The sequence below is a fragment of the Tinamus guttatus genome, unplaced genomic scaffold (assembly GCF_059628265.1).
Source record: "Tinamus guttatus ecotype Peru unplaced genomic scaffold, ASM5962826v1 Tinamus_guttatus_pri_ptg000032l, whole genome shotgun sequence".
NCBI classification, from domain to species: Eukaryota; Metazoa; Chordata; class Aves; order Tinamiformes; family Tinamidae; genus Tinamus; species Tinamus guttatus.
The window spans coordinates 1,051,641-1,066,173 of NW_028288566.1; the positions used below are offsets into that span (position 1 = coordinate 1,051,641).

Here is a 14,533-nt window from a genome sequence, read left to right on the forward strand (position 1 = left end):
ATCCTCCGCCTCCTCCTCCTCCTCGCCGCTCGGCGCCTGGTCCTGGCGCGGCTGCCGAACGGTCCCGCTCGACTCCTTCCGAACTAAATGCCTCTGTGACAGACTCGCCACCTTCGCCATCTTAGCCCAGCTCAGCCCAGACATGGTAAGTCCTGCCAATAACATGCAAAAAAAATATGTCTGTATATATATATATAAGCCAAGAAAGAAGCTATTGGGATTTTGGGAAGAAAGAAACCCAAACAGAGCTCCTTTTTTTTTTTAAAAAAAAATATTTATTTATTTTTATTTCGCGTGACATTCAGACTGGGGGCCAGTGGTGGGCACGGCTGTGGGTCCCCACGCATGGCGGCCTCCGTGCACTGTGGCAGTGACCTAAAAAAAAAAAAAAAACCCAAACCCAGCCGGGCATGGAAAAGCCCCTGCTGCATTGAAATGTCACCGGCACTGTGAAAGCTGGATGCCTTCCCGCTTCCTCCGGACCCCCTGCTGCGCCTTTTCTTTTCTCCGTGCCCCTCGCTGCCGCCCTTTTCCTCTTTTCCACCCCTATTTTCCACCCCCGTCCTCGCTGGAGGTGGGACCGTGGGATGCACTGGGGTTGCTGCTGCATCGGTGCTCCCCATCAGCTTGGTGCACACCCCCCTTGCTCCTTCCCTGCGCTGTGTGTTTGAATATGAACGCCGCTAAAACGCGACAGCTACAACGATGATGATGGTGATGGGGGGGTGGACTGGCACATCCTGGCGCTTTAACCGCTTTCGGGTCCCGGCAGCCGAATTGCTGCACGTGTCTCGTTTGTGAACATCTCCCCCGGGCTGCGCTTCTGCAGCTGGGGCTTTTCCAAGCCTCTCTGGTGGCTCCAGGACTTGGGAAGAAGCACCTCGTGCGCTAACGGGATAGGGAAGAGTCGGAGGGGCACCCCTGAAGTTTCTGCAGCTTTGTGCAAAAAGAAAAAAAAAAAAGAAAAAAAGAAAAAAAAAAAAAAAAAAAAAGGAAGGAAGTCGGTGCTGTTGCTCGGATGGAGCTGCTGGAAAAGTGAAGGATTCCTAGAAATTACCGGTGCCGTGGAGCTGCTAACACCCTGACTCAGAGTACGGAGTGGATGCCAGGGCACCAAAGTTGGTGCCAGGGCAGTTGGAGGGGGCTTGTCTCTTCCTTCTTTTTGTTTTAATTTGGATTTCTTTTGTTTTGTTTTTGTGTTTTTAAGGAGTTCATCCTTTTTCTGGACAGCTCCCGCGTTCGTATAGCAAAGGCCCCCGCCGCCTCTGCTGTGCTCCGTGCGATGCTCCTCCATCTGCTTGGGCACTGGGAGCTATGGGGCCCGTCCAATTATTTACTAATTATGCCTTGCTTGTTAAATGCTGGCTTAATTCAGCAAAAGGGGAGGGGAAAGGAAGAAAGGAGGGTGGCCACGGTAAAAGAAGCGGGGGGGAATCACATTTTCCAAGATGAAGGTTCGGTTTATTATTAGAAACACTAATGTATTTGGTCCACTAGTTACCATGGAAACAACATCTGCACTGAAGTGGTTTTAAAGATACAGTGTTGGTTGTGTTTGCCTAGGCCCCGTGCAGGCCCAGCCACGAAAACCACTTTGAAACAGTCCCGGGAGTCTGGTAGAGCAGCACTCCGGGTCCCCTCGAAGGACACATCAGGTTTCTGATCTTGGCAGGCACGCGATGAGTGAAGGGAGCTTGAAAGCAGGACAAGGAGCAAGTCCCGCCTTGGAGGGGGCTCAGGAGGAAATGGTCAAGTTGGCGGGGGTGTCCCTGCTCCACTGTTTCTTTTGGCTCCTGAAGTTATGATGACCATTTTTGGTAAATTCTGAATTCTGCAGAAATACTGACAAGGGAGAGCTTGAAATGAGCTGTCCTGGGCATACAGTTGAGCTGTTGGTGAAGGTCTACTGCTGATTTTCTTCTGCAGGTGGACAGAGAGCCAGGCACTGTGGGAATAGAGAAGGGACCCTTTAGTTGATAAAGCATAAGTACCTGAAAACAAGGCCTAAATCTTTATGCTTGTTTTTTGCTGATATTTAACTACGGAGCTGAAAAACAGAAAAAAGATGCCACATAGGTGTTTAAACTCTTACCTGGGTGAAATTGTGTTGTTGGAAGCCTTTTATGATCAGCGCAGTATTTTCATATTTGAGAGTGAACTTGGCTGCAGGAGGATGCAGCTTATATCCCCCAGGCATGTTTTATTATATCTGCAACTAACCTCTCAGCTGGTCCTTTGGGTTTAGGTCTAAAATTATTTCCTCCATACTTCTTCCTGGCTCCACTGATTGCTGTTCAGGTCGTGATTTCAGAACTCTTTTTTTTTTTTTTTTTTTTTTCCCATACTGGGGGTAAGAGCATAAGACCAAGGTCCTCTGGCTAGGGTTGATGGAAATTTGGGGTCTGGAGCTACTTCATGAGTTTGCCGCTAAGTAAAGCCAAGGGTTTGTGGTGCTGAGGAGCATTTCTCACCCAGGTCCAGGCTTGGTTTCCTGAGTGTCACTGGGAGGAAGCCCATGCTGCCTGCCTTCCCCCCGAGTGGCTCCTCATCAGTGTTGGTGTCTGTGGTGGTGACATTTATAGTGTAGTTTTTCATGTGCCTTTGGAGCTCTTGGGACAGGAAGCTCTGTCTGCTTGTGTCATTAATGTTATTTATTGCTAGAAATCTCTCTTCTGGAGTCTTTGGCCCTGGCAGTTTGAAATATATGAAACCTGAGTATAGGCACTGCTTCTTTGCAGCGAAATGGACCTGAAAAGGCTTGTGAGATGTGTGGGTCATTGCTACCCAGCTGGCTGATTTGTACATGCGAAGGGCTTTACATCTGTGCATGGGACAGTTTCCCAGGCTGGGTCCCTGATGTTGCTCCTGTGGAAGCAAAGGGATCACTTTTCCATATATTTTCAGAGGAAGCAGAGGCTGCCACTCATGCAAGTGCCGTGTTTGGAATCAGTTTGGGAAACAGGCGTTCCCTAAGGTGGGATGGAACTGTCCAGATCCAGTACAAATTCTGGAGTTTGAGTTTGCCCCTGTTCTTTCTCCGCATCCGAATTCCCTTAGATTCCCTCCTGCTTCAGCAGGAGTGGTACTTGACTATCATTAAAGACCAAATACCCTTTAATGAAGGAGGACAGATAAGGTTTTGGGGGGGCAGGTGGTCTCTTTTCATTCTGGTTTTATACTCTACCTAACATCGTAGGACAACAGTACTGACATGCTGTAGATTACATCTGTGTAACAGTAGTAGTAATGCTAAAGGGCTGAGAGATGATAAGGAAAAAAGTAGTTTGCACAAAAGTGCATTTGGACTCAAACTTTCCAAACTGTGCTTAGTCTGATTAAGTGTCTTGTGACGATATTTTTAAAATATTTCTTGACAGTCCTGTCAATTTGCTAGCAATAGTTAGGAAAGGGAGCTGGAGCCTGAGGATTTGCGGGGGAGCCTCTTACTGTTTGGTTGTCTTGTTTGAGCTTGGCTCTTGTTGTCTCTTCTGCCTGCGAGCTCATGATTGTCCTCTGTGAAGTCTACTAAGCTTTAAAGTTTAATTTGTACTGCACTGAGGACCGTAGTAAGACTGCACACAGGGACTTCAGGCCCACCTTTCTAGCCTCATTCACAGAAGAAAAACTGATTAGTTGAGGGAGTTTGGGCTCTGCTGTTTGTGCTAGGGAAGGGTGAAAGGTCTTGGTGGCAAAAGCCTGCATAGTTGCTGAGTTTGCTTTGTCCATGCTGAATTTTTGGAATATCTTCTCTCCAGGACTGCATTTACCAACATGCAGATGATTTGCTGGAAGGACTTTGCTGCACCTGTGTATTTTTGTGGGCTGTATTGTTTGCAAGTAGCAGACCCAACTACAGAGCTGTGCTGACAACGTAGATGTGTGTAAGGAGTGAGATGCCCACACCCTAAGATATGCCAGGTAGCTGCAACGCAAAAGGAAGAGCCTTTGTTCATTGTTAGTTCCATGTTTGCGTGAGTACAAGTATTGATATGCTTCCTACCTAAAGGGACAACATGTTGTGAGCTCCTTTCTCAACTCACAACATTTACTTTTCCTCCTGAAAACATCCAAACATTGTCTGTGCAGCAGAGAAGAAAAACATGCTCTTTACCCTGGGGAAATAACAAAGCACGAATTGTAGACTTTCAGTTTACATCTTGACTAGTTTGGAAAGGCTGCTCTAAATAGGCTGCAGGATGGAGATCGACATGCAGGTTTGACGTGATCTTGCTGTATCTTGGAAATCTTCCTTGTAAAAAGATTTCCCTGTGTTATGAGAGTTCTGTGTGCTTCAGAAAAAGCACACAGATGCAAAACAGGCTATTTTAAGGTCCCAGAATCCGTTCGTAGTGCCTCGCTCACAGACTGAGTGGATCCAAGTTTTCCAGCATAATGCTGGAAAATGTTGATCTTATTGAATCAAAATGTTTTGTAAGAAGTTAGCAGTTCTGACAACATTTCTGACGGCAAGTGATAGCAGTGATTCACTCAGATAAGACTGAAGCACTTCATTTGGAGATTAGCATTTAACTTTTATATTCTGTGATCATTTACTACCTAAGGCTTGGAATATGAGTGAATGAAGCATTTTGCACACCCTGACAACAGTCACTTCTCAGGTTTGGAGTTTCATGTAATGAAACTGCAGGTTTGCATGTTTCAGTAATAGAAATTCAGTGTCTCCTGAAACTTTAACTCTTTGACTTGAAGTTGGACTTTTTCTGCTGAAGGGAAGTTCTCAGTTTTTACTGGCTCTCTTACTTCAGGCCTCGAAGCCCTGGCAGTTTCCACAGAGGCTCTAATGAACAATTTATTAGAGCAGTGCATCTGGGTGCGATGGCTAAACCACAGGGCTGAGAGCTGTTCCTGTGCCTGCAAATTAAACTCTGTTTGACCTTGGGCTAATCACTTCATTGCCTTCTGCTTCCGTTTCCCCAGCTGCAGCACCCTTCCAGGTGACATCCCAGGCTGTGTTCATCTGTGGTTGTACATTGCCCTGGCTCTGAAGAGTTCTACAAGCAGGTCCAAGTGCTGTCATCTCCCTAACAGAGCATTAGGCACCTCCGCTTGTTCACTTAGCAAGAGCCATGCCAGGGTGAACATTGCCGAGCTGCAAACATTCAGGATTTTGCGTTGCAGATTTTGTGCAAGCCTCCTGCATTTGTGTATTTGGCACCTCTTCCTGCAATCACCCAGCTCTCTCAGGGCTGCTGCTGCGCGCAGAGTGTCTCTCAGGAAGTTATTGTGGGAAGCTCCTAAAATTTCCTGAGCATTCATATTGCTACTGCTGGACCCCCTCTGATATGGACAGACTGAAATGGGAATGATGAAAGGAGAATCCAGCTAGACTTCGTTTCTCAAGAGAGCTCTGTACTGCATCTCGGGAGGGTTATGGTGTGAGTGTTGCCTGAGATTCCTCCATAGCAGCAGCAGCTGCTGTGAATGCTCAGGTCTGCCTTTCCCCTGGGTCTGTGGCAGCCCTTAGGAGCAGGCTGTGATGCTGCAAATCACACGCTACCTGCTGGTCTTTCCCTTGCTCAGTGGGGATGCTCCTTTTGAAAAACCCTGTGTAGACTCTATGTGTCTTCCTAAGCACTATTGGCATGGAGTGGGTGCAGAAAGAACCCAGCTGAGCAGATAATTGTCCCTTCCTGCTCTCACCCATGATACGATTAGGACGAAGAGAGGAACACTGGTGCTCTTGGATGGCCAAATTGGCCAAACCCCAATTCAGCTTCTTCTCAGGAGAATTGCATTGCTTTTCAGATTTGGGCTCTTAGTGGAGAGGCTGAGTTGTAATCTTATAGTGTCAAATCACTGGAAATCACCTGCTCTGTTACATGCTGCTTTGTCGTTGCTGTCTTGAAGTCTGTCAGTGTGTATTGCCTCAGTATTTGCTAATTCAAAGTGATCTGAGCACTTGGTTGAGAGAAGCACAGGTTTACTTTATGCTGTTGATTTTTGCTCGAATGTGCTCACTGACTGCTCTGATAGTTTCTTCCTGTTTTTTTTTTTCCTTCTATTTTCTTTTTAAATCCACATGGAAATTAAAGGCAAATTAGGGGATATACTTCTAATGGTTTTGGCTTTCAGACCAGGTTTGAGAGGTATTTAGGAGCAGTGAGCTGGCTCTTGTGCTGAGTGAATCTGGGCTTATCCTGATCTGAGTTTTGAGAGAACTTGGAGTCAGTTTACAGATGATCTATATTGATTTTATAGAAGAAAAGGAATACTAAGAGGCCTGGCAGTACAGCAGAGGAGAAATGCTGGGTTTATTATTAAGGTGAGAGATGAGAATGAAGATTGGCATTTGCTGTGCGCCATGCACAGTTAACTAAGAGAGAATCCCATTAGCAAAGCAGCCGATTGGTGTGTGAGCAAATGTAGGTAAGGAATTGGAGACAGGAGTGATAGGAAACCCCTTTCAGTGCTATGCTTCCAGGAGAGACAAGAGTTGAATACATCAAAGGAAGACAGGTAGCACACAAGGTAATAATAGAAGGATTTAGCTCAGCATAATAAGCAGTCAGCGCAGCGTCCCACTTCCTCGGCAGCTGCCTGCAGATGCAGCTCCCTGTAGATCTAGCGTGTATCTTGGTAGGTATTCACAGCTGAGAACTTTCTCTGCTGAGTTTCCACTTAATGTTGTGGATTCGTTCAGGTCTTTTGCTCAGAATGAAACTTCAGGAGGGATTCCAACACACGACAGGTCCGCGGCTCATCCCTGCGAGCCAAAACCAGGGAGTTCTGCACAGCACTGGCAGTGACTCTTCTGCAGGCAAATGCTGCATCATTCTGTATCTCTTTATCTGAAGGGAACGTGGGAGAGGAGCGTGATCAAGTGCTGGGAGCTTAAAAACATTGTGGGATTCACTGCTTCAGCATGAGTAATATTGAGTCAAATCTACCCTTTGGTGCAAGGGCAAAACCAGCACTGACATTAACCAAGTGACCCCAGGAGCAATATGAGGACTGAGGTTAGTCTCTGGTCTTCATCCCACGCACTCACTCTGTGCAGCTGGGAAACTGTATGTCCAGGGGCTGCTAAGGGTTTTGATGCTTATTTCGAGTTTGCAGTGTGTAATGTCTTGCTGCCGTAAAGGCAGCTTAGCAAGTGTGACAGCTGCCCTATTACCCGCTCCTGGCTTGCTGCTCTGTTAAAGGAGGTGTGGATTTAAGCCAGGCCACCCGAGTCTTCCCCATTTCCTTTCCAGTTTCTTAAGCGCTTGGAAAACAGTTGTCAGACCCGGACAAAATATATAGATTTGAGCATCCGGGGCCAAAAATGTGGAAGAAGGGGGTGAGCAGTGCTTCCCGAGGAGGCTTTTCTCTATGTTAAAGCAGGGTGGTTGGCACAACATCAGCCCAGGCCGATGTGTGAAAATATATGTGTTTTTATGTGTTTGGGAAGGGGGTTTATGTCGTACCATTTGGCAACAGTATCTCCACACTAATTGAGAGGTGAGCTCTGCAAGAGAGTTCGAGCTGTTCCTCAAGGAGAAGAGGCCAAGAGGAAGGAGGAAAATAGTCTATCAATGGGTGCAAGGTAGCTGAGGAAAGGAAGGGAGCAATCTGCTTGCTGTGTCTGCTGGGGATCAGACTTGAATTGCAGTGAGAGAGATTTAATTTAGACACAAGGGAAAACATTCCAGCTGCAAGGATAGTAAAGCACTGAGAATCTCCGTCAGTGGAGGCTTTGTAGAGCAGGCTGGAAACGGTTTATATAACTTTGAGACAGGCAAAAGGGTGAAATGAGCTCTTCATATCTCTTCCCACCCTCTCGTCTGCAATTCCTGTGTAGAAGATCACCTTTATATCTGCTTCTTGCTGTATAACGGAGATTAGTATGGCAGAGGTTTGGCATAAACACACTGAGGAGTAGAACAGGATGAAGCCTGGAAGGGAAGCCTTGATGGATTAGGACACATGTTTAAAAAAGGGATTTTCAGACTAGAAGACCAGGACCAACAAATGGACAGTCCAGCTTGCCTGCTTACAGGATCCAGCTATAACTGTCAATCTGCTGTTACTTTATGAGATGTTCTTTTGTCCATTGAGTCAGCTGGGAATCTTAGCTGTGGAGCAGGACTTCATCGTTGTATAGTGCTGATCAGGCCAGAAAATCAGCCCAAAATAGCTTCCAGTTGAAATAACAAGAAAAAAAAAAGACAATGTCTGGCTATAGAAAGGTGTAGGACACATGTAAACAAAGTGAGGGCATTAGTCATCACACTCTGCAGAAAGTCAGAGCACATCTGCCCTTGTCAAGATTTATTTTTTAATTTTTTTTGTAGGCATTGCAACAAGCAGGATTTTAAAGAGGAGGTTTAAAGAAAAAACACGAGATTGCTTTCTAGATGTTTGGGGGAGACTTCTCCCAAAGCAGAGGACAGCGTGGGAGACATCACAAAGGTGCTTGTTTGAAAATGGTAACAAGTGGGTGATGGAGGCTGGTTTCATGGCCTCATCAAGGGTGGGAGTTAACGTGCCAGAGCTAACTGAGATTATTTGCCTTTACAAAATACTTTAGGGTCTAACCAAGTTTTATTTGAAGCCCTAGAGAACAGGGAGATGGTTGATCTGTTTAGTGTGTTGTCTGACTTTCTAGTGTTATCCCGCTCCCCTCTTTCTTTATAGACTTTAAGCCTAGAAAAGCCTTTTTAGGTAATTTTGGCAGACCACTGAGTCCTCTTGTGCCCTGCCTAATGGCTTAGGTTGCCCTTGAATTGCCATGCAATGAGACATGGAAATTAAGTCACTATTATTTTTTTTTTTAGCAAGAAATGTCTACTCCTTTAAAAAAAAATGAATTAGTTTCTGAAAGACTTATGCTCTTAATGTTTTTGCTATCTGTGAATAGGCGAGTGGATAAATTTATGGACGAGATTTTGGCATTTTAATGCCATTTTTAATGGTATTTTAGAGAAAAAAACAGGCAATGCACATGGAAAACAAATGTTAGATTTGCAGTTATGAGTATCTGAGGCCCAAACTTGTAAAAGTTTGCCCGTAAAAGTTTGCCCGTAAAAGTTTGGGCTACCAGGAAATTGTTCATAGTAGTGTTCAGTCAAAACTAACTCTGCATGTAAAGTGGACTGCTTAGAATCTGGCCCTACTAACCAGAAGGATATATAAAATATATTCAATAAATCTAGGAAAGCAAAATGATGCTGCTCATCTTCCATAAGCAGGGAAATGCTCTCATTTTTTCATGACAAATTGTTCTTTTTCCTCCTTTAAATATGACAATCATGTCAGTCATCACCCAGACGGGGACTATCGTACTGCTGGGGCCAATTTTAATCTTGTTTATGTCAATGTGGTGCTCTTGTAAAGCTAGGGACTGTCTCAGTTTTACTTCTCAGCCTCTCAGCTGTGAATGAGATGAGCATCAGGGCCAGAATCTTATTCCTTTAATTCCACTTTGAGATCAGTGTCCCCTATAGAGAAAAATGAGACTCTCCAGTAATCAACTGCGCCTGTACAATTTTGTGTGCTTTGCTGGGTGGGCAGAAACATGCCTGATCACATGGGCACTTGAGATTGCAGCTAAAATAAATCTGTCATCATCATCATCATGGCATACAGCATCTGTGGGACACCCACTGATCAGATCGGCTGTTAAATGGCTGAAATCTCTCTTTTTCGAAGGTGAACTCTAGCCCATGAGGCCTTGAAAGCCTTGGAGGAGGGATAATGAGCTGGAGATGAGGTTTTTGGTTCAAATCTAGCCCTAACATGGGTAGAGGTCTTCAGTGTTTGAACTGTGAAAGAGGAGAAACTATTTCTGGCTTTTAGGGGAGGGGAATTGTAGCTATATGCCGTAATTAAAGTCATGAATAAGGTAGGTTTTAAGAGCCGTTTTAGACCATTTGCATGGTGTTATATGTTCTCCCATTCCTCGGTCTGATCTCTCTGAGGGCACAAATTCAGGCAAAGCGAGCATTGCCCGTGCTGTAGGGAGAGCCGTTGGTCTGGCATTGCTCACCAACATAACACTTAGAGTATAACAAACAGCGGGTTGTTTTGGAAGAGTTTGGTGAAATACTGTCTCTTGGCATGAAACCAAGGCACTGCTTAAATCAGGATAAACACAGTCTGGATTCCCCTCCTTGTTTTCCATTCCTAGTCTGCCATGGTCTTATTTTATTTAACTTTGTAGAAGTCTTACCACATTTTGCTTCAAAGTGCTGAGTGCCTCTGCTATAAAGTTGGTAAAGCTGAGTGCACACATTGTGAAACCAGGCCAAGATGGTTAATGCAAGCACTGGCATGCCAATTAATTACCTACTTTGGCTTGGTCATCCTCTGTGTTGTAGAGGGAAGGGACAGTCCCAAGTACTGAGGAGAGCTAAAGGAAGCTCATTTTTTAATGTAGTTAAACTCAGAGCATGTGTCTATAGTTCAAGGTCCACTTTGGCTTCAGACGTCTGTAAAGAAAAGAGTGCATGGCCATAAAGTGATAGGACATTTTAGTTATTATCAACTTTTGGAAAATGGTTCTATTTTTCTCTATAAAATATACTTCAAAGGAAAAGTTTGGAATGAAAAGACTTATAGTATACATAAAAAGCAAGGGTAAAAGGAATAGGTACAAGGATATAAGAAGTAGGCACTCTGGCTCGCCAGCTAACAAACAGTTAAGCCAAAAGCTCTCTGCTCTCTCTTCTCCATACCACCACATTTTCGTACACACAACAGAGACTGTGATACTAGAGCTTGATTGTCCTGATGTAGCCCTAAGGATCCCCTAAGGCATTTACAAATATCAAGAGATCTAAGCTGAATTAAGCTCTGGAAGAGAGAGAAAAAGTGGTATTATTCTATTCCATTTCCAGGGGTTCAAAGTAGGCCCCTGAGAAGTTAAGGCCAGTGTTTTTAATTTAAAGTAGATGGGTTGAGCAAGCTTTGCAAACATTGGGCCAGGCAGAGTGCCATGGGAAAAGGAAGGAGGTGTCTAATACCTGTATATTTTACCCAATGACAGCGAGCTGTTTATCAGAAATGTTTGGGAACAGGTAGCTGAGTTGGAAAAGAACGGTCCTAGGGATCCATATGGGCCCAATTCAGCTTTCCTTGATGTCAGGACTACAAGTGGAGACCCTAAGAGCACAGCCCGGCAGTTCAGAGACAAGGACAGAGCTGATGGCCGTGGTGAGGACTGACAGGTAGAGAAGGCACACTCCGTTCCTCCTTTCAACTCCTGTGATTCTCAGCCAGACTGAAGGAAATCTTCCTGACAATTCTTATTAAGGAACATCTCTGTGACCACTCCTCAGCCCTGAGAGCGTTATCAAAGCAGTTTACTGAACACAAATTGCCATGTTTTGTCTTGAGAGTGGATCCAATGCAGAGTGAAGAGCTAGCAGTTGTTAATAAACAGTGGCACATTAAGATGTCTCTCTGGGTGATTTCTGTAATTATGTGGAATTGCCTGTTCGACTAGCCAAATTATATAAAAGGGACCCTCAGCTCCACAAGAACATTTCCAATAATTGGTGACTATTAGCTGTGACATGAGGAGCCTATAGTTATGGTACAAAGGAAACACAGGAAGGTACTAATCCTTCGAACCTGCTTTGAGATGAGTTGAGCTGAGGAGAATGCCCCTTGCCCCAGGAAAAGGTTGCAAAGAGAATATTTATTAATGACATTGCTGAGGGATTTTCATCCAAAGATTTCCCTGCTTCTCCTCTCTCCCCTTTCCTCTTAGGATTGGTGTTGGTGCGTACCTTTGGATTCTGTCCTCTGGTAGGATAGGTTGAAATGTCTGTGGGGCTGCAAGAGACCGCGGTAATTAGGAAGCGCAAGGAATGCCTGTTCCAGGAGTGGAAACTGAGCTTTCCCTTTAGAAGCTCTATCTATACCAAGAATTTCACTGCAGGCTTTAGCAACTGGCATGCCCCAGTGTGACAGGATGGCTGGATGTCAGTCCTAATTCCATTAAACACTGAGTGATGTTCCGAAGAGTGACAGGGGAAAAGCAGCACCTGCTTATTCAACAGATCCACTCTGCATGTGCTTGCCTCGCATCTGCCCGTTCTGTTGGCAAGTCCAAGGCTTGGCTCCTGCTAGCTCTGCTGAGCCCTCAGAGGTGGACACGCTCATCAGCAGCAATATTGATGACTAAGAGGTGGCATAAAGAGCCACCCCTCACTCAGATTAAGGTTTCTTAGTGTTGTTCAGGCAATACCAAATGCCCTGTAAGATACTGTATAAGATCCTAAAAGGAAAACCTGGATTGCCTCCCCATTGGGGCAGATGCTGGCCCTTTGGTTCAGTAGTTGTGCTCAGGTGGGGTAGAGCATCATGGCAGGTGTATTTATAAATATATATACACATATAATTGTATTGTGATAGCAATTTTTCAGAAATAGAGCCTTAGAGCGGAAGCAAATTAAGACTCAAATACAAAAGGAATCAATTAGAAGAGAGCCTAAAACAGTTACTATCCCACAGCTGAGCTTCTTCAACTGGCCATGGGCAACTTGTAGACTGTGGTATAGTAGATGACAAAATAGAGCAAATGAAGCTTTCTTCCCTTTTGCCTTGCAGCTGATGGGAGCTGGAAGCGGGTGTGCAAACAATGCTCAGCTCATCGACTCAGCTGGAAAAAAGCACTATAAATGCATTGCACTGAAAGCTTGGGATTAGATTTACACCTGCTTTTTGTTGCCTTTACACTGCCAGGATATTTCAAAGGGCCCAAGCCTGAACAAGAAATTCAGACTCCAACCAACTGGGGGTAAAACACGTTCAGGAGGTTCGTGGCAGATGAGAAGAGCACATCCACTTCATAGTCATTCAGCACTTCTGGGTCATTTTCTTATAAAATGGACATATACTCCTTTGTTCACAAAGTGTTTACTTTTTTAAGTACTGATGTAAGCATTATTTTCTGACAATTTTAATGACTCTTTTCTGGCTTTCTGCTTTGAAAAGAGTTATCCAACCAGGAACAGAATCAATACAATATAGCTTAAGAAACTGTGAATAGCCATTAGTCCAATGGCACAACAAAACCCAATGTTTCTGAGCAATTCTTGAATTAAAATATATCTCCTGATCTGACTCTTTTTTTTCAGAATAGTAGAATGAGTCTCACTGGTATGAACCCCAAATTCCAAACCTGTCTATTTGTGTTTAATTTTGAAGCAAAATAAATAGTTTTGTTTGTTTGTTTGTTTGTTTTTTGCAGTGACTTTATTAGTGTGATGTCCCTACAAGGAGTTTACTCAGCTTTACTCAGTATTGAGGATAGAAAAAGCAGAAAGAACAGTGTGATTGTAAGGTCTTAGGCAAACTGTGTGGCATTAAGAAATACCATTTTTTGACTTTGTTCTAATTGGAGCCTGTTTGACCCTGGAGCCAGAGCAGGGTAGTGGAACAAGCATGACTCAGATGAAGTCAATTTTCACAGTGTTGTACAAAAACTAAGAGACACAGAAAAATACAGAACATGTGAAGGGGGAAGAGCTGAAGAGAGATTAACAGCAAGAATCAAAAAACAGAATATGTCCTGAATAGTGGCTAGGGAAAGGAAGATAAAGAGAAAATGGAGAAGAGAAGGGAAATAGAAGCCAAGAATAAGATGAAAGCAAAGGGAAATAAAAAAGAGGAGTGTCCTTCTGCCCTGCTAGGCAGAGAGATGAGGTGGCAGGACAGCAAACAGCCCCAGGCATAGTACTCGTTATTTCCATGCCAGCTGATGTCATTGATTGCTTCCCTCCTCCCTTGTCCTGCTCGATGACAGATTTGCAGGACTTCTGACTCAGAAAAACCTCTTATGCTTTTGTGCTGTCCAGGCAAAGGTCCCCTAGTGTCACAGGGACATAGTCACGTTTCAGGATGCTTCCAGATGACACCCATCAGTAGCCACCGGGAAGTGGGTAGAGTCTGGGCCATTTGGGACCATCTCCACCAAGAGGGAGACCCTTTTCCTAGCCTGTCCTTTGGCAACAGCCAATTTGTTCCTCAGTTGTGATGCTAGTAAACTCACATAGGACTGCTGTCTCGTGTATCTTGATAGAAGTCATTGTAGCCTTGCTGTCATTCTGCTAGTATTACTATTTCTTTTCAAACCAACCTTTCTCATTTCCTTTTTTCCAAGGATTTTTTTTTTCTTGCAAAGTGCAAACCCTGCAGTGTCCAACCCCTTCTGTCAGAGTTTAGTCAGAAGAAATAAAACAAATGCTTCTTTTGCCAAAGGGAGACAACTGGAAGAGGGATATGGGAAGAACGAAGCAGAAAGAAACTTCATAGCAAAGAAAGCAAACAGAATCCCCACATTTGTGGGCCTAATCCTTTAGGACATCCCATTCCCAGAGCAATGATCTCATATTCTTATTGCAGCCAGTGTGTTCTACAATTACCCACCCTGTTGATGCCAATGGAAACTCATCAGGACTGGACCAGCTCTTCCTTTTCTGTAGGGAGAGATGATGAGTTTCATTGTGTTTCCTCAGATACTGGTCACTGTTTCTGCAAAAGGGTGAAGGAGGGAGGGCAGATTAGAGGGTTTTTTTTTTTTCTG

General features: G+C 44.5%; 1 protein-coding gene across 6 annotated transcripts in view; it reads left to right on the forward strand.

Moving 5' to 3' along the window:
- The window catches only part of ADGRB1 (adhesion G protein-coupled receptor B1), a 257,067-nt gene that overhangs the window by 178,825 nt on the left and 63,709 nt on the right, over positions 1-14,533 (forward strand). For all 6 annotated transcript variants that reach the window (XM_088531233.1, XM_088531260.1, XM_088531226.1 and 3 more), the window contains exon 18: positions 1-145. In XM_088531233.1, coding sequence (XP_088387359.1) covers positions 1-145 — 145 coding nt within the window. The remainder of the gene's footprint in view (positions 146-14,533) is intronic.